At 40.0% G+C, this 19,163-nt stretch overlaps 9 protein-coding genes across 9 annotated transcripts; 5 read left to right on the plus strand and 4 right to left on the minus strand.

Annotated features, from left to right (window-relative positions):
• Nucleotides 1-693: 693 nt before the first annotated feature.
• On the plus strand, nucleotides 694-1,701 carry I206_104298 (uncharacterized protein; the record flags this gene model as incomplete). The annotated part of the gene is made up of 2 exons (XM_019155864.1): nucleotides 694-780; nucleotides 889-1,701. 2 exons carry the CDS (start codon nucleotides 694-696, stop codon nucleotides 1,699-1,701), a joined length of 900 nt encoding a protein of 299 aa, XP_019010822.1.
• A 3,673-nt stretch (nucleotides 1,702-5,374) lies between these two features.
• On the plus strand, nucleotides 5,375-6,222 carry I206_104299 (uncharacterized protein; the record flags this gene model as incomplete). Its single annotated transcript, XM_019155863.1, has 2 exons — nucleotides 5,375-5,770; nucleotides 5,848-6,222. The coding sequence occupies 2 exons, from the start codon at nucleotides 5,375-5,377 to the stop codon at nucleotides 6,220-6,222; spliced, it is 771 nt and encodes a 256-aa protein (XP_019010821.1).
• A 51-nt stretch (nucleotides 6,223-6,273) lies between these two features.
• Nucleotides 6,274-7,505, plus strand: I206_104300 (uncharacterized protein; the record flags this gene model as incomplete). Its single annotated transcript, XM_019155862.1, has 2 exons — nucleotides 6,274-7,290; nucleotides 7,365-7,505. The coding sequence occupies 2 exons, from the start codon at nucleotides 6,274-6,276 to the stop codon at nucleotides 7,503-7,505; spliced, it is 1,158 nt and encodes a 385-aa protein (XP_019010820.1).
• Nucleotides 7,506-7,765: 260 nt separating this feature from the next.
• On the minus strand, nucleotides 7,766-9,503 carry I206_104301 (uncharacterized protein; the record flags this gene model as incomplete). The annotated part of the gene is made up of 12 exons (XM_019155861.1): nucleotides 7,766-7,971; nucleotides 8,030-8,096; nucleotides 8,167-8,249; nucleotides 8,320-8,377; nucleotides 8,437-8,546; nucleotides 8,617-8,682; nucleotides 8,742-8,794; nucleotides 8,865-8,979; nucleotides 9,048-9,143; nucleotides 9,206-9,234; nucleotides 9,305-9,388; nucleotides 9,454-9,503. 12 exons carry the CDS (start codon nucleotides 9,501-9,503, stop codon nucleotides 7,766-7,768), a joined length of 1,017 nt encoding a protein of 338 aa, XP_019010819.1.
• A 246-nt stretch (nucleotides 9,504-9,749) lies between these two features.
• I206_104302 (5'/3'-nucleotidase SurE) lies at nucleotides 9,750-11,269 on the minus strand (the record flags this gene model as incomplete). The annotated part of the gene is made up of 7 exons (XM_019155860.1): nucleotides 9,750-10,146; nucleotides 10,204-10,600; nucleotides 10,659-10,737; nucleotides 10,794-10,879; nucleotides 10,938-10,996; nucleotides 11,053-11,168; nucleotides 11,222-11,269. The coding sequence occupies 7 exons, from the start codon at nucleotides 11,267-11,269 to the stop codon at nucleotides 9,750-9,752; spliced, it is 1,182 nt and encodes a 393-aa protein (XP_019010818.1).
• A 549-nt stretch (nucleotides 11,270-11,818) lies between these two features.
• Nucleotides 11,819-12,894, plus strand: I206_104303 (uncharacterized protein; the record flags this gene model as incomplete). Its single annotated transcript, XM_019155859.1, has 4 exons — nucleotides 11,819-12,170; nucleotides 12,240-12,499; nucleotides 12,574-12,787; nucleotides 12,863-12,894. 4 exons carry the CDS (start codon nucleotides 11,819-11,821, stop codon nucleotides 12,892-12,894), a joined length of 858 nt encoding a protein of 285 aa, XP_019010817.1.
• A 290-nt stretch (nucleotides 12,895-13,184) lies between these two features.
• On the minus strand, nucleotides 13,185-14,027 carry I206_104304 (uncharacterized protein; the record flags this gene model as incomplete). The annotated part of the gene is made up of 1 exon (XM_019155858.1): nucleotides 13,185-14,027. One exon carries the CDS (start codon nucleotides 14,025-14,027, stop codon nucleotides 13,185-13,187), a length of 843 nt encoding a protein of 280 aa, XP_019010816.1.
• Nucleotides 14,028-14,428: 401 nt separating this feature from the next.
• On the minus strand, nucleotides 14,429-17,478 carry I206_104305 (phosphoribosylaminoimidazolesuccinocarboxamide synthase; the record flags this gene model as incomplete). The annotated part of the gene is made up of 11 exons (XM_070202929.1): nucleotides 14,429-14,835; nucleotides 14,912-15,067; nucleotides 15,136-15,382; nucleotides 15,440-15,799; nucleotides 15,863-16,453; nucleotides 16,523-16,682; nucleotides 16,746-16,924; nucleotides 16,969-16,987; nucleotides 17,065-17,137; nucleotides 17,210-17,230; nucleotides 17,307-17,478. The coding sequence occupies 11 exons, from the start codon at nucleotides 17,476-17,478 to the stop codon at nucleotides 14,429-14,431; spliced, it is 2,385 nt and encodes a 794-aa protein (XP_070059030.1).
• A 629-nt stretch (nucleotides 17,479-18,107) lies between these two features.
• Nucleotides 18,108-18,784, plus strand: I206_104306 (uncharacterized protein; the record flags this gene model as incomplete). The annotated part of the gene is made up of 4 exons (XM_019155856.1): nucleotides 18,108-18,110; nucleotides 18,265-18,320; nucleotides 18,513-18,636; nucleotides 18,692-18,784. 4 exons carry the CDS (start codon nucleotides 18,108-18,110, stop codon nucleotides 18,782-18,784), a joined length of 276 nt encoding a protein of 91 aa, XP_019010814.1.
• Between the last annotated feature and the right edge of the window lie 379 nt (nucleotides 18,785-19,163).

The following is a 19,163-nucleotide window of genomic DNA, read 5'->3' on the forward strand; positions in this document are numbered from 1 at the left end:
TACATACAAAAACACCCTGTCGGACGGCAGAGCCGTTATACCGATGAACATGGGGTAGTAGGTGGACTAGGTAATTTTAGTCCCATTTTCAGTCCTCGATTGAATCATATTCATTTCCGATGTCGGTATGAACACAAGCATGCAAATGATATCCATCCAACATTGACATTCGCATTTACATATCAATATTATTTGTGCCAAAGAAAAGAGATCTTTGACAGGTATACGTACTTGTGTCTACCAGGAGGAAAAGCCACTCTCGTCACTTTTGTACTTATCGATATTCGCCCCGCATAGTAAAGTAATCGGGCCTCCGATTCTTCTTTTTTTCGTGTTTTCTTTATCATCATTATTGAGAAGTAAAATTAGATTAATATCCTTATCTTTGTTGAGACGATTACCTAAAAAAAACACACCTTAGATTCGAATCGTGGTCACTAGAGGAAAATACCAATCCACCGAAGTTTGGAGTCAAAAGACTTTTTAGAGTGAATAGGATCTAAACTTTAAAAGCAAAACAATATATATCCCGCTTATTGCCTACAATCCGAAGTAGCCTATCAATAATTGATATCATAGTAATTGAAGGATCGATATATCCCCCAATCATTACGCATCGTGCATTCATTCATTTTTATTCAATCTACATCTTTTCACCCTGTCATCAATTCCCATAACATAGAAGCAATAGATATGGCTACGGCAACAGCAACGATGGATGATTTGGTCGCTTCTTTAGGTGGATCTATGCATGTGTCTTCAGATCTCAAGGCACTCCAGGTGGGTGCCTATATCTTCTCACGCTGATCGCTCAGTCTTCCATCTCAACTTCTTCAAAGGCTACAGTCATTCGTGGAAAGGCCAATGCTAATTGCCTTTCCATTCTAGGAATACCTTGCTCAAAATATGATAAGACCTACAATACAATTACCACTCGCTTCCCCAAATGTATTTTCTCGACCAATTCCACCATCAAGATCAACTTCTTCAACTCGAAAACCAAGTTCTTTACCATCGTCATATACCTATCCTCATGAAACTCATCAAGCATACCCTTCACCGATCGCTCAATCATCTTTCTCTGCGTTTCAAGAGGAATCTGAAGGTGGACCGGGACCATCAACGTCTGAAATGATGATGATGTCTACACCTACGGGAATAACACGGCCCGGTGGTCCGTTACGCCGAACTTCTTCATACGGTTTTGGATGTTCAATTCAAGTAGCTCCTGCATCACCACCTGCTACTTATTCAAGCTTTGACTCAGATGCGTTCGCTCCTATTTGGCAACAACGTCAACAAGAACAACAACAAGTGTCCGATCCATGGGCCAAGGTAAAAACTCAACAAACAAATGCTTTTTCGTCCTTCAACCCAAATAGTGCTTTCTCTGGATCAACCGGATCATCATCATTTGGTAATTTTAGACAACCGCAAGGTTTTGGATTATCAGCTGGTAGTACTGGATTAGGACAAATCGGTGGAGGTCCACCTACACCACCGGCTGAGGATGATGATGAGATGGACGAAGATTCTATCGATGCTGAGATGGACGATATGGATGATGAGGAAGATGATAACAAAGTTCAAAGGTCATTGGGGTTCCCGGTCGTCGATTCAACCAATCAACACCACAATCATGATATATGGGGTAGAGGAAGGGGGAAAGAAATAGCTAATAATGGTATGAGATATTGGTGATGAATTAAGAATGTCGTAGTGGGATAACAAGAAATTACTGTAAACAGGGAAAGACCCAATCCAGCAATTATATCATAGAATTTTCATAGTGCGTTTCTTTGCCTTTTCTCAACGTTGTCCACATTATACCTAAACATATAGAATGACTCAATTTGAGTAGTTGTAAAAAGATATCAATACCAAGTTGTGAATTTAGATCATACCTTTTAGTAACCCTCAATGTAACAACCATATACATATGCACATACCAATGCATAAATATCAAACAGATTATTTACGAATTTCGTCCATCTTACAACATGTTTTGGTGTCAAATGTGGATTGAATATTCAGCGTTCGTACCCTTCATAACATCTTGGCTGACTGAGAAACAATCGACTTGTCTTGGGCTTTGCGCATATTCAACGTACAGTGATACAGCGGTACGTAGCTACTACACCTGGATTACCTTTCAATCAATCCCACGTCGTCATACACTATGTAAAGTGGCTTCGTCATCAAAAGTAAGATACTATAGCGTTAAGGAACCAACGACAAACAACCAATATCCGTAAAATATCCGTTGGAGCGACGGAGTGATCGTGAGGAATGATCCCTTGGAATTGAATAAAAGGTAGGGAAGATCTGTCTACTCCAAAGTGGGGCGAAAGGTATATCATGAAAAGTTGATATATTAGTCGACTTACTTCATTTAGCCAAAAATGTCAATGATGGGGCGACACTTCAGCCATTTAGGCGACTTTTAGGGAATGTTTGACATCATTCACAATGCTCAGCGCTGCGGAGCGAAATTATCAAATCGTCTATGATGATCCGCTCATATCGGATCCTGATCAATCAGCGAATTGATCGTTTTGAGGGCAACGAATTGTTCCCTGATCTGGAGAAGATTGGGTATTTTATGTCAGCCATTATGACCTAGGTTCACAATTTTGCATACTCAACAACATTTGGCTATTCGTATTCGAATATTAATCAGAAGTACTGACAAGCTACACCAAACTATTACTTCCCGGTCACTCTTTCCATTAAGAAATAAACAGAATATCAATAAGGTCTATATGGCGATTAATTGCATTTGCGTCCGAAAGGAACACTTTCCGATCATCTGATGTCATCACTGTTCCACAAATGTCCTGATGGTAATCCCGATCATTCGAAATCATGGAACGATAATAACGATTATTTAGCTAAACTTATTGCACACAAATGAATTGCCAATTGCAAGGCAGGTGTGTGGTTTCGTAGTCTAGGGTAAGCCATCCTTTGAGGGTCATTGATGGTAAAAGCTCTTCATAACACCTAGTACCCTCCTTTACCAATCCATCAAACTCGCGGATCTTACAACTTAAAAATCTCCTCGCAGTATCATCATCATACACAGACAGGTCTTACATCTTCTTTACTAGTCCAGACTCCCATATTGAACGATCTAACGAGAAGTATGATTTGGGTTCCTTTGATAACAGCTCGAGCATAATTGATGTCATAGTCTGAAAGCTTATGCTCAATTCCTCATTCTGCAAGTTCAGAATATACATGCAGTTAGGCTACGAGATACCATTGATCTTTTAGCAAAAAGCTTAGTCTTAAAAGAGGAGCTTGACAACTTCAATGTAGCGAGAAAATGACAATGGATCCGAAAGGAAGGCTTACGACACGAGCCGCCAGCATAAAAGTCTGATCTTATCAGGAACATAAAATAATAACAAGGTATATGGTATCGTTGATCGGGAAGCAAAGTTATGACCATCCATCAAGGTTGATTCCATCAGGGAAACTTACCCCACTTTTGATGATCTAATACGATCACCTTAAAGGTGAGACAACATCGAGGTTGTTTCCAACTTCGCCAATCGCCAAGGTGATGTTTTACCTCTAAATAGGCGAAATTCCATCGATGAAACGAAGGGTCTCTTTTGATGTCATCTACAAGGCAAGTTTTTCGGGCTGAGAATCAAAAGTCTTCCGACGAGGCAACTTTGTCAGCAGCCAGGAGGTTTCGTGTATCCTTTGTGCAGATTCTGGAGAGAATATACTTGTACGTCAACACGAAATGTTCAAAAACATGTCAAGGGCGTCTAAAGGAGATAGTTGCAATGCAGTTTCATTCGGTAAGGAAAGTTCAACGATCATGATGGATCTTCCATCATTTTCATTACACATGAGACTAGGGTACTATCTCCCCACTTCCAACCTAGGATACTCAGTCAATTTCATGATCAATATCACACCGCAAAGTCTCAAAGGAATGGAAGAAAGTTTCACTTGGTCACCTCGCTGCTCATTCGTCTCTTTCAACTATGATTGATCGTCTGTTAAAGTGGGTATTCGTCGCAAACAATCAATGACAAAGCTCAGTTATAATCAGAGATTAATCAAAAAGGCGAGACTTTCTGATGTTTAATTCGCATATATACCAATATAACGAGGCAACGTAAGGTGACAGACCATCTTATTTAAATACCTCAAGTCACCTTTGTCACCACTTGCTTTTTCTCTTCATTTTATTCTCTTTCTCGACTAAGCCACATTCAACAGAAGACCCCATCCGATTTCTTTTACCACATTCCGCCTCGGTCATCTTGCTTTTAGTGATATCAAGAATACACTAGCCGGTGAGCATCGGAGTATTCCTCTTACAGACTTTTCTATGACCCTTCACATTATTCTCCTTACCGCCTCGCATTGCTCTGTTTCACACACGATGTTTTTCTCCTTTTCCATTACTTATATTATTCTACCAATCAATGCAAGGAGAATTCAATGCTGATCGTAAAATTCTTTCATTCATGACATCTGACTCCTGAAAACGAAAATTCACTCTCTATGGACCTTCGGTTCAACTACTATATTTCGGCTTACAATATGTCTCCGTTTTCACCTCCTTTCGACTGCCGTTATTATATACTTTACCTTCCGGATACCCTTTTGATTCGATATACCCTATTATCAATCATCAAAACACACGAATTGGGACGCTTGTATACACCTCGTTCCTATGAACTCTATAATGTCTGTTCATAAGTCTAGGAGTCAAAGATCTAGGGTTGACTTGAATGCTTTTCTGAATGAGCCGTAAGCTATGACTTCATTCTACAAACCCTCACCAGCTTACATCAGAAAAGGGAGTCGCAATCTAAACAAGCTCGATTGAACGCAATTAAAGAGAAGGAAAGGATGCTGCGCTGATTGAAAATGTGTCATTCTTAGGGTTCCAAAACAGCAAAAATTCGAATTTTTTTTCAAAAGGATACTGTTGTAAGTTGCGCCTTTTCACCCGAGTTGATCCTTGTTTCCAATTATGCATGAATGATAAAAGCAAAGGATTGGAAACACAGAACCCCATTCCATATTTACTATCATTTTGTTTACTCGATCCTTCTTCCTTGCTTCTCATTTCTTCCATCATTCCATCTTCTTCTGCCACGGTACTTTGAGCGTTTTCAAAGACCTGTCATTCCGCGACCTGCTTTCTGGTATCAACAGACCAAACTATCTTTTCAATAGTTCTTATACTAATATCACTCAATTGCAGTGTCTTCCGACAAATAAAGCGTTTTTAACCCCGCGAAACACTTCGAATCGCATTAGCGGATTATCGGAAAACACTTCGCCGATACTCTGCACTCTCTTCCAATCAACATTATCATTTCCCTTACAACCACCACCAATGCCTCGACTCCCAGACGAAAGAAAACTGGCCCCACTCCCTCGTCGTTCTACGCCAACATCGGATGTGGGCTTATCCTGCCTTGCCGACGCAGCGTTAGCAGACTGGAGCACACTTTCTTCCAAGGCTCAACGTCAGAACTCGATAACCCTTCCATCAATCTCATCCATCATATATCCCTCACTACCGACGGCAAAATGGGAAGGTTTCACAGCATCGTTACCATCGTTAGGGATTATCATACCCTCATCCACAAATAGCCTTGCCAGATCTGATTCGCTTCAATCGGCGTCAACATCCGATCAGCCGGTGGCATCGACATCAAACATACACATATCAAGTGTGTCTACCCCTTTTCCACCTCTACGACCGTCCAAAAAGGCCAAGCTTCAAAAGGTAAGCTGCCTGGGTCACTTTTGTCCTCGGTTTTACGTTTCAAATTAAGCTGACTGTTCATATGAAATATCTGGCAGCGTTCTCACGACCATAGTGGTGCCACTCCTAACTCAGTCCAATTGGAGTATAATGTTCGACCATATAATCGAACGGCAGCACCCTCAAATCCTTTTCCCGCACCCTCACAAGCTTATCCTAGCTCTAAAGCTACTCGACAGCCCAAAGCTAAACTTCCTCATCCACTTCAAGGTCTCGCGTTAGACAAGACGCATTCCGATCGAAAAGTAGAGGATTGGCAGAACGCTGCTCAAAATTTACTTCATCCTCTCATTCCCATACCCCCCCTTTCATACTCGGGCAGCTCATTCTTCAATCATCATTCAGCTGCTCAATCATTAATATCTCCACCAGCCCATACCTTGAAAAAGGTCCATCCACCAATAGATTCATAGGATAAATACGCTCTTCCCCAAATGCCAAGCCCTCAATCTTACTTGCCACAAATGCAAACTCCCTCCATGCGACCTCGACCTTCCTCCAGAAGACATCAAGCCTCCTCAGACGCGAAATCCACCGACGAGAATTGGGATCAACCCTTGATCATCAATGCTCCATCCCGCCCGAGAGAGTTCACTTTCGTGTCTGAAACTCCCGAGCTCTACACAAGGTCCAGGCTTAGCAACACTGCGGTCAGTGGAGTAAGCTCACCAAAACACCTTGTCGGTGCTCCGCACAATGACATGAGAGGCAAAAAGAGTCTGGCTACACCGGTCACCACATCTAGGGAGCATAAGTTAGCTCGAGACACAGATGAACGGTTGAGTGGTGACTCAATGCAAGAGGTCTTATCCTTACCTCAGATGCAACTTTCTATCCCATCTTTCTCTGGTACTCCCATCAACTCGCCTTCGACTATTCTGCCGGATCATCTGAAGACATCACCGATGTCGACCCCTGCTCTCAGAAGTATCCCCCTCAAATGCGATGATCCCATGACGTCTCCTGTCCGCAATGGTTCTTCACCTCTTCGATCCCGATATTCTGAAGACGCACCAGAATTGCAGACTGGCGACTCATCATTTTCTCGATCGGGATCCAAGCCTGCCTCCGAAAGCGATGACCATTCGGATCACCGCATGCAATTTGAAAGCTACCATGGATCTGATGAGCAAGAGGGAAAAACCTTTGATCAAGAAAGGACACTTTCGTCTTCCATAAGGGCTAGATCTCACTCACATCCAGCTCAAAATTCAGGATCATATTCGGTCAAGTCAGAGCAGTCCTCTTCAGATTCTTCAACTTCATCTTGCTTCTCACCTAACAACAAACCTAAAATAGGACAAACACGATCAAAAGCGAAGATACAGCAAAATGTCGCAGGAAGATCTAAGAATGTCGGTACTAGTAAACCTCGTACAAAGGGCAAGAATGGACAAAGAAGAAACGGTGAAAGAAGGCGAGAACAAAATGCAGTAGCACAAAAGAAATTCAGATGGAAGAAGAAGCAACAAGCTGCTAAGGTGAATATCATACAATTTTTCCATGCAAATCACCTAAATATTTACTCAGGCTAATGACGAGGTGAATACTTTAGATGGAAGCTGAACTTGAAGTGTCCACTGCTTTGGTCTCAACATTGAAGAAGGAAGCAGTTGAGAAAGATCAATTGATCAAAATACTCAAAGCCGAAGTAGGAAATCTCAAGAGGAGATCAAAGAACACTGAGTGTGATTGATAGAATGAAGACATGATTTGAAAAGTCTATCACATATTGAACAATCATGATTTCCACTTTGTTGATACATTGAATTTTAACAACGATCGAGTAAAGATCGGAAGGGTTTCGTTCTTTCATACAATCGTATCCGTACATTATCATACAATTTAAGTAATCCACGCCATCAATTTGTATCTATAGTAACAAACGATATAATCCCATTCAAAGCGTGACGCTTTACATACATCATCGTCGAATTTGCATGTTCACTTAATTTATTACAACTTGGCTTTCTGCGTTTCTTCTTGTTTGATTCGTACAACAGCTTTACCCCATACGTTTCTGTCTTCGATATCTTTTAAACCAACATTTACATTTTCTAAACCAATATAAGGTTTTTCATAAATTACTTGTTTAACTTCACCTGAAGCTAACAATCGTAAAACTTCCATAAATATCCTTTGAGCTGACGGAGGATCTTTGACTAACAGAAAGAAAATAACAAGTCAATATCAATGTACAAATTCGTTTAATTAACTTACCAGCTGTGGCACCCCAGTATACACCCATTACTGAAACTTGTTTCAACAATAAAAGATTCGCAGGAATCTGTTCATTGTATTTTAAGTCTCGCTATACTAAGATATGCGGAAAGAGAACTTTTTCTTATTCAACTTACTTTTTCTATATTACCTGCTGCGAATCCAACTACTACCAATCTAGCATTCCAAGCTACACATTTCAAAGAAGGTATGATCATACCTATCATGAAGTATAAGCTTTGAAACAGATAATATTGAGTGATGGAATTGTACAGAACCAAATAACTTACCGACTGGATCGTAGACGACATTTACTCCTTTACCGCCTGTTATTCGCATGACTTCTTTCTACAAATTGAGCAAACGTTAGAATTTATCATTCGTACTGAAAATTCATGATAGCTCACCTGCCAGTCTTTTTGTGTATAGTCAACTACTTCATCAACCTTTCCATACTTTAAGCATACTTTTCTTTTCGAGTCTGATGAAGCAGTTGCAATCACTTTACATCCTAGAGCTGCATAAAGTATGGGCATGAGCAATATAGCCTCAAGATATTTCAAGTCAGCATTATATAATTCACTAACATTTAGCTATTTGACAAGCTGCTAATCCAACTCCACCAGCTCCGGCATGTATCAACACCCATTCACCTAAAATACTTCAATGATCAGCTTGATTACAACCATATTGAAATGACAAGACTTCTTACCGGGTTGAGCATTAGCTCGATCAACGAGAGCCGCATAACTTGTCGTAGTAGTTCTAAAATCTATTGTCAGTATGAGGAGCATAATGGGTTTTCAGTGAAAAAATATATAATTTTAAAACTTACAATGGGATCGTAGCTGCTTCTTCGAAGCTCACACCTTCTGGTATTGGTAAAAGTGTCTTCCAACTGACTGTTACATGTTCCGCATAACTTCCTTGAGCATATCCAAAGACTTTATCTATAAGTGACATATCCTTATATGTCAGTAGAGCAATTCCATCCGCAATCTGTTAGAATGCTATGTACCTCCAGGTTCATAAGGACACCCTTTCGGTATAGGCGAGGTTTTGGATATAGTTCCTGCTAATTCTGCTCCAAGTACAAAAGGTAAAGGAGGTTGAGCTACGTATATAAAATTAGCTATAAGACAAATGTAAAGCTGTAAAATTAAACTCATAGCTTACTCTGATATTTCCCCTGAGACTGAAGAATACTATTTTGATACAAAGGAATCAATTGAGAGGTATGAGGAGCGATCAAAGAACACCATGACGCAAACTTACTCGAAGAAATTCAGCCCAGCGGCATGTACATCCACTAATACTTCGCCTTTCTCAGTTCTGGGCTTAGGTATGGGTATATCCGACCTTTTAATGCGCGATTAGGCAATTGAGCGAAATTCATAAAAATACATGAAATCAAGAGGACTTACACTTGTATCTTACTAGGATGTATATGCTCTTTCACTTGGAACGCTTTCATCGTATATATTGTTCTAACCTACTCTGCGCTTGTAGAAAGATTAGATCGGTACTTCTTGACTGAATCAAATGTTGCTATACAGGTAGAAAAATGAGGATAGTAATAGTACGCTATTATTCTTTTGTATTCATGCGATCATTGTTAGAAGTGGGCCGAGATAACCGGTTATCCGGAAATTCCGGAATAGTCATCAAAACATGAATCTGCATAATCACGATACGATATTTTCATGTATGCATGTATGTATTACTCCCACAAACTACCTGCTACTTTCCCTCCTTTCTCTTCACTACCAAATCCATATCCACCTTCAATAGGACCAGCAAATTGAGCTCGAAGAGGTGTCACTCCTATATAACCTTTCGCAAAAGCCCAGGCGTCCGATCCAACCGGTAAGCTTTCTAGGGAAGGTGCCAAGAGGGGTTTCATATTTGGTGCAAAATGAAATCTCAATTGATTGTCACCTGATATTTCATTATTTGGCGAAGAAGGAGAAGTTGTGTATGGAGTAGGTAATGCACCTGGTCCAGCTGTTGATGAATTAGATACATTTGGCGGAATCTGATTATTCTGCGGTTGGTTTTGCGAAGGTAAAGCCCCTTCTTGTCGGTGAAATTGTGCAGGATCGTATTCTGTTTGTGTCCTAAAAATGTTCAGAGGTCAAATGCGATACATAAGGGATCTTGGGATGAGTACTCACAGAGTGGTAGCTTTAAACAACCTTCCATACGAATTTCTCCACATATTCGTCCAAGCTGTTTTCCTCTTATCCTTTTGTAAATCACTTTCTACTAAAGGTATATTTACTGAATAAATCTGTACCAGGTGTCTTCCTTTTTCGTGATCCTCATCATATCCCCAATCTCCGAATAACCTCTCGCATACATCCACAGCAGCATCTGTGGCTAATTCCATTACTCTAGAAGTGACTGGTCGAGTGACAACTCCGTAAGAAAGAGCTATACAAGGGATGTGTTCGACATGTAAGGAAGGTATGCCAGTCGAAGGACCAGGTAAAGGTACCGATAGTGCTCCCGCTAATGCTGCACCCAGTGTTCCAGATGATAATGCAAATGCTGTTGAAGAGTTTCTGCCGTCTACCATGTCAAGTCAGCTACATGTAGAGACCTGATCCCTAAAGAAAGCTAAACCTACGATTAGGGCCCGAAACTACTAAATCTATTTCGCCCGGGTACAGGTTATGTAATGCTATATTGGTGCAGGTTGCGGGAGTCTGACCCCCTGTACTTATCAGAATTTATTGATCTGTACGTCAGTGCAGCTACTCACACCTGAAAGCAGTATCCATTCCATTGTTTCCCCATCTTTCAAAGGTCTAGACTTGTTGGTGATTTCTCCGGTCAACCCCTCGGGTTCTGTGTTGATCCGTCATTCACCTTATCGAGAAGACTACGAGATCGAAGTTGAACTTACCAAGTGGGTAAAAATAGCTCGCAGAGATGACATCGCTAATGGCGTATGCTTTTCCTACCCTGTTGTATCAGTCAGCTTCGATCGTCATAACGGGCGACTACTTCGGACAGCTAACCATGATTTCTGAGTGTCCGGTATAACGACTTTTATATCCCACCCTAAGCGAGATTGCAAGAGTTTACAGAATGAAAAGATGTTTGGCGATGATGCAGAAGGCGGTCCGTCATCATTCTAAAGGTCTGTTATTTACACGATCATATTTGTGAGGACTTTGTTGAGCTTACCGTAAGCAGAACAACGGGCCTTTCCTTGTAAGTTTGAAGTTGAGGCATGATGGTCCCGCAAAGCAAGGAGTAAAATGTAAGGCAAGCGAGATGTGTGAGAAGGTTTCGGTATCAACAAGAGTTTTTCAGAATGGTAAACTGACTACTACTGGATAATGCAGTAGATCGCAGATGGGAAGTCCTTTGAGTTGAGTTAGAATCAAGCAAGGTAACACCTTTCATGGCATGTTACTGTATAACCTGGCCTTCATCACGCAATGTAATAGTACTGTAGGTTCGCGATCAGAAGCGGAGTCCCACATTGGTGCAAATCAAGTGGGAGGATTATATAAATATCCCGGTTACTCACTAAAACTCATCTTCCCAAGTTGTAAGGTTTGTTTCGGCATGTGCCCATTAATCATGCATGCTTTCGTCATTTGGTGTCAGGCACAGCTGATATGAGGAAAGATAACATTCCAAGAAAGCGGTGTGGGGTAAATCAATGACATGCACTGCTTCCTGTGAATATCAATTTGCCTATATATAGCAACAAGCAGAACGAAAAGCCGAACTATTCATCTCTAGTATCTGGAGTATTCAATTATATTGTACATTATGGGCAAATTATCAGAATTCCTTTCATCTTCTTCATCAGAGAAGAACAATCAACCTCCTCCACCAACATATAATGATTCTCATATACCTAGCGAATCCTCATCTAGAACATCATATCAAGCTCCTCCGCCTCCTCCTATCCAACAGACTTACTCTTCTGAACCACCTCCACCATTTCCTCACTTATTCGCATGTTTACATTTAGGTAGATCAGATAGAGTAAGATTAATTGGATTACCTCAAAATGCAATTCCAGCAGTAGAAGAAGCTATAAGAAGAGTTTGGATAGCTGGAATTCAAACTTCAGCACCTTATTATAATGGATGGGAATGGAAATTGAGCGGAAATCCTTGTCAGTGATGTCATCTTTGCTCAATCGAATTTGTCGCTAAATCAACGATAACGATAATGATATGAATAGGGTACGGTAGAGGTGCAGAAGCAGTATATTCTAGACGACTTCTTTCACATATTCTTCATGCACTTTCATCTATTGGATGGGATTTACACATGTCGTGCGATTTGACAAAAAAAGGCTGGGATAAAGATACGTTAATCTTACATTCCGTTCAACCACATCAAAAGTTTTACTTTTCAATAAGTTTTAACGAAAGTGATAAAATAAGGATTATCGATCCTCCTGATAATATGGTAAAAGATGCTTTTGTTAGGGCCGTCAAGGTGAGTATGTGATCGAAACAGATAAATAGGATGAGAGGTCTTTATTGATTTATGATGATTGTAATTATGCGTAGACATGGCCTTTAGGTATCCAAACTGAATATGAAAAAGAACCTGGTGCTCATCAACTTAAACTTCGTGGAAATCCATGGTTGACATCTGATGGTACACAAGTAGTAGAAGCTAGATTATTAGCATGTACTGTACTTTCAGCTATGGAAAGTGTAGGCTTTGAATTGGTTGGAAGTGTAGATATGAGTACAGGTAGTGGTGACAATAATTACGATTGTGAGTTGACGCTTTCATTTTCTCTGTAAACTCACGAACGCTGGAAGCGAACACTGATGATGCTGCGATAAATAGTGGATACTTGGTTCTTTGCGAGTAAGACATAGATTGTATAGGATACGAAGCTTTGAATAGAAGACGCATTTCCGAGCTAATGATTCTCTACTGAGTGCTTTTATGGCGATACTTAGGTACAGATGTAAATCTTTCTTTACTCTTGTATACCTGAGGGAGAGTAATTGCATCATGTCATTAATTCGAGGTCGTACAATCAGTCGGGATAATTTGAGAATAGAGATATATACTTTAAGCAATTTTTTTTCAAATGTATATTTAATTGATATTTCTCAATGAACTATAATCTGTATGAATTTATTATAAAAAAAATTCAAATATCTTACAAAACTCCACAATTTTCAATCCAACAAATCCCATTAACTATTTCTTCTTTTTCATTACATTCTATTAATTCATTTAATTTTTTTAATAAATTTAAACTTTTTTCATTTTTAATTTGACCAAAAATAACATATTTTCCATTTAATTTATTAAATTTTTTTTCTTTTTCTTTTTCTTTTTTAATTAATTCTGAATCATTATCATTAGAATTTGAAATTAAACAAATGAAAAATTGTGAAGAATTTGAATTTTTTGAATTATTACTTGACATTGCTAAAGTACCAAAATTAAATTTAAATTTATTTAATCCATTTTTTTCATCATTAAATTTTAATCCATAAATTGATTCTCCACTTGTACCATTTTCTTTTATAATATCACCACCTTGAATTATAAAATTTTTAATTAATCTATGAAATTTATTTCCTTTATATTTTAATTCTTTAAAATTTGAATTTGAATTTTCATTTGAATTTTTAAAAAATTTTGATTTTCTACCTGTTTCTTCTCCTTTTAATAATTCTATAAAATTTTTACATGTTATTGGACATTCTTTAACAAATAATTCAATTTCTAACTTATCTTCAAAAATTGGTGAAATTGGTTTTTTATTCTTTACTTCCCCCATCAACGATGATGAAGAAGAAGAAGAATGTTTTATTAAATCTTTTAAGATTTCAATCTGTTCTTCATTCAAATCTTCTAATTTAGAGGGTAATCCATAAATTTGATAATTCTGCTCTAAAATACTCTGATTATATTCCCATTGTTTCAACTCAAGCTCATATTGATCCATATCACCATATCCAATTTTCATCCATCCTGTTTGAGTTTCACTCATATTATCGGCGTATCTTAGTTCTTAGCGCTATGCTGGGAGCAGTGCATGAATCTCATTCCGCGACTGGACAGGAAATTGGATTCTCTGTTTGTCGTTCTAGCTTATGACAATAAATGCGATCAATTGGATTGTTTGTATATGAAGGAGGAAAGAGGAAGCAATAGGTAGTCGCTTCTCGCTTCACTGTCTGACTTTATCGCATTCGATATGGAAATCCCACGCGTCTATCTTCGGGGTCCCCCAAATTAAACGACCTCAAAAGTGCGATCACACAGCTCATTGGCACTGCATGCAGTTGAGGAGCTATTGCCTGACTTCGCGATAGTTGGGCCACGTATATATCGATACATACTCTATAAAATATCTAAGCTATGTATGCGTATACCAATCCCTATGCTCTCTTAATTAGCAAATTGCCCTAATCCCATAACCCGATCTCTCGCCTCTTCATATTTCCTCCTAGTCTCCTCAACGACATGTTCCGGTAAAGTAACATCTTCTTTAGCTTTCAACCCCTCAGAGATCAGCCAATCTCGAAGGTATTGCTTATCGAAGGATGCTTGCGGTTTGCCTTTGACGTAATTGGAAGCAGACCAATATCTCGATGAATCAGGAGTAAGAACTTCATCAATGAGGATCAATTGGGGTTTTTCATTTGGTTTTGTTGGATCAGCCAATAAACCAAATTCGAATTTGGTATCTGCCAATATCAATCCTCTTTCCAAAGCGTACTCGGATGCTTCAGTATAGAGTCGGATGGCGACTTTTTCAAATTGTTCGGCTAGTTCCGGTCCGCAAATGTCTTTCACTATTAGATCAAGACCCAATTAATCAGTTCGGAACAGATAGTAGATGTGAACCGACTGCAACACCTTCCGACTTACCTTTGTCAGGATGGATATTTTCATCATGTTCACCTTGATCAGCCTTTGTCGAAGGTGTGAATAATGGTTCAGGTAATTTCTCCGATTCCACTAATCCTTCCGGCATCTCTATACCGTGAACAGTTTGGGATTTCTTATACTCTGACCATGCAGATCCTGTATGATTGGGCTAAATTAGCTTCCTTCGTCTGAGAAACGATATACGCTGAGACTTGTGGACTCACCGGTGATGTATCCTCTGACAATAGCCTCAATCTTCACCACTTCACATTTCTTTACGATCATACTTCTTCCTTCAAGCTGATCTCTGTATTCGTCCAATGATCTAGGGAATTCTGACCACGAGTCTGAAGGTGAAGCGAGACAAGATGCCGGTGAAGGGGTAAGGACATGGTTCGGAATGATATTCTTGAGTTTGTCGAACCAGAATAGAGAGAGGGTAGTGAGAGTAATACCTTTCGATGGGATACCCTGTTTTGAGTTGTCAGCATTGTGATCTTGCAACGGCTGATGAACCGTTAAGCTCACGTTGTTCATGATCACATCGAAAGCACTCATTCGATCTGTCGCCACGAACAACAACTTGTCTTGATCCTCAGGTGCAGGTAAAGAGTAGATATCTCTTACTTTACCCTTGGCAAGCAATTTCAGCTTCGGTAAGTCGGTTGAAGTAACGCATGATGTCGAGGATCTGCTTCCACTGGCGACAATTGCTGGTCCAGCTGCAGCGGCAGATGCAGAGGATTGTTGCAATTCAGCGGGTTTCAGGGGATGACCCTCGGCGGTAGCTTTGGCAGCCGCTTTTTCAGCCTTCTCTTTCTCCTTTGCTGCCCGGAGTGCAGCTCGTTCTTCCTCTGTAGGAGCTGACTTTCGTACATCCTTCTTTTTCTGCAAGCATCACATAACAATCAGTATATTGCAACTTATTATCCCATAAAAGCTGACACTAACCACTTTCTTGTCAGCAACCACAGGAGCAGCCGAAGCCGAAGGATACGCCAATCTCTCAATTTCTTGCCATTCCTCATCTTCGTCGAACGCTTTCCTGATAGGCGCTAAAAGCTGGATCAAAGCTTCCGTCACAGCACTCTTCAAATCTCCAGGATGGACTTCTTCGGCAATGTAGGCTTTTTCTAATTCTTCGTAAGATTTGAAATGGACATTGCCGCCGAATTTCTCAGGTCTAGAGATACTGAAAAGGGTACCTTCCGGTGCACCTTCACTAACGAAAGATCCTTCTCCTACGGGTGGTTTCTCTCCTTTCGTTGTAGCTTGTTCATTTCGCAATGCTTGAATAGGTATCAATACAGCTTTTATGAATGCAACTACACCGTTGTTTTCGATCTCTCCAGGTGGACATAAGGCGGCTTTGATACTGGCTTTAATATCGGCTGGCTGAGCAAGGAAATCAATTTTGGATTTCGGATCTGAAGCTGACATTTTTCCTCCGGATAAACCAGGTACCATGGCGTTCATCAAATGTGCTCGCTTGGCATAACCCAGTCGTGGGAGGAAATGAGCTGCATACATGAAGATCTTTCGCTATAATCGAGTCTTCATCGTTAGCTGATCCGTAAAGCGTCCGAATAAGTGCTCAAACATTCAGCTCACTTGATCAACTCCACCGAATTGGAAGTCGACGTCCAAGTATTGCTCATCCAACGACTGAAGACCAGGGTACATCATACTGCTCATTAGCGGTGACTCTGATTCCTTCACTACATCTGCACCAGCATGTTCAGCTTCTCGTACCGACGTGAGAGCGTGGAATCTACGCGGAACCGAAATATCAGCCGGCCACAATGATTCGGATGGTTTTAACTTCTCGACTTACTTGTAAACATCTAATGTGTAATCAGCTTTGAATTGGTAGCTTGATCCGGTGACAAATTCGAGCTTGTCCACTGGTACACCTAAAACAGTGAAGACGGTTTTGAGGAGGATGGAGTAATATTTGACTCGGTACTGAACGGTTTGCAACGAGGATTTAGAGGCATCAAGGAAGGCGTGAAGCTGCAATGAGAAGGGAAATTAGGTATCTTTCCCGGTTGAACCACAAATCTAGGCAACATACATCTACGAGTCAAGTGAATCAGCGAGATTCCATGTACAAGCCAAGTATTGTCGCATCTCAAGCTAGCTTACCTGCTAACAGAATCTTGACGTGCACGCCGGCTGTCAAGAAGTCGGCAATTTTCACCAAAGGTACACAGTAAGCAATATGAGCTGATCGAGAAGGTTATCAGTGTTACGTCATGACAGCCAAATGTGCCTCAGCATTGAGCTAAGCAAACTCACGTCGACCGGTCGGTGCGGTACCTAAAAATGATGGGACCAGCTATTCAGCCATGGCCGAAGACTCGCTTTGAGTTGCTCTCAGAAGTGGTAGACTCACCCCAGTAGGCCTTTACTGTTCTGTTCTCGGAAAGGACTTTTCTGATGATATCTCCACCGGTGTACTCTTGTAAACCTCTGGTTATTCTTTCGAACTCGGCTTCTTTCTCTGCTGAGAGAGCTATAGAAGAAGGATTCTCAGCTGCTTGTTGGGTGTAAGCTGGGTCCGCCATCTTGTAAACAGCCTATCAGGTCGCACTGGTTGATTGTGGGATGTTACAAGAACGAGATACTGATATTATAAGCTGCAGAGAGATATGAAAACGCTTGTCTGGAAATTTCAGATAACAACGAAAGCAGCTAAATCCTAAATCCAGCACGAATTATTTTGACTCTTCTGAATTATCGAGGCCCCGAGTCAAGCATGTAGGCTTGCTAAAACTCAACAAGCATTAAATGGCACGCCTAAAATCCTTTCTGCTTTTGTGGGTGCCTTGACCACGTGTAGCGGCACGGAATTACACGCCCGACTTTTTCCGATCCGCTCAAATAATCATAATTGAAAAAAATCGCTCGAGGCTGGATTGATTTTTTTCATTTGATGAAATTTCGTTAAACCTGGACCAGGTTAGACCCTCATTTCTTCAGGTAAATGTTATTGGGTATTGGGGGTTGAAAATTAAGACGCAAATAACGTACATGTCTATAAAATATAAATATTCAAGGCTAATCTGATTCGGTCGAAAAATAAAAGATCGTTTTTATTCATCTCTTTTGTCTTTTATCTGTATCAACAACAAAATAAAGTTATCTTCATTTCTCTTTGTTCCTTTACTTTACTGTATAGTATAATTAATTCATAATGGTGAGTAACCCAATAATAGATCTATATAAAGTCCAACTTTTTGAAAATACAAATTCTAACAATTTCCGACATTTTCCGTCATTCCCAAGAAATACAAATAACATTCTACATAAATACAAATAAATCTATACTGACCCATGGATTACTTTCATAGTCTCGAGCTGCCACCCTCAAGAAATGGTTCCCTGCTGAAACCTACCCTATCTTCGGGTAAGTCTATCCATATCTCTCTCTCTCTTCTTCGTCATTCACAAAATGGCGGTATATCGTCTATGGCGTAATGCAATCGATATATCATAATTTTCCAGATCTCTCCCTTGCCACTGGCTGGCACTTTCGGCCAACAGTGACCACATCCTGGAAGAACAAGGAACGGTTTTGCTAAGCACATCTCACTTATAGTATCGTTGGTATTGCCGTTGGTGGTGCTGGTTATTACCTTTACAGACTTTCTCAAGGACCTGAAGTAGTTTGGGACAGACACGGTGATTGGAGACCTTGGGACAGAATCTCCCACGATACTAACGTGAGTAGCTTCTGCTATCACATGAGAACCAAGCTAAATTGAATTTTTAATTTAGCAAAAACTTATCACTGTTAACCATGAATTCTGGGAAAAGCGAAAGCAACTAGTCAAAGAACAACAAAACCAACGAGCCGTTGACCAAATCTAAGCTTAGGCTTGTTCATAATTAGAGATTAATCTCATACAAGGGTTGTAACATAGACATAGATCAAGAATAGATAGATTTGTCTTTGAATCATTTTCGATTAATTATCCATATCCGGGTGACATATTTTTGCATTATGCATAGCATTATATATTAAATTACATTTTGTTGTGCAAGTCAGTCAACCAAAGATTATCTTACCGATGCTCAATATGCGAAAGTCATGAGGTAGGAGGCGAAGAAGATGATCTAAAGCACTGATTTCATAAGATTTAAACTACAAATACAAACATAAAAGTAAGACCTAAAAATTCCATAATCAAGATGGCACTTTATTTCGTGCAATTTTCTTTGTTTTCTCCTCTTTCTTTCTACTACATAC

This window comes from Kwoniella pini, chromosome 5 (genome assembly GCF_000512605.2).
Source record: "Kwoniella pini CBS 10737 chromosome 5, complete sequence".
Taxonomy (NCBI): domain Eukaryota; kingdom Fungi; phylum Basidiomycota; class Tremellomycetes; order Tremellales; family Cryptococcaceae; genus Kwoniella; species Kwoniella pini.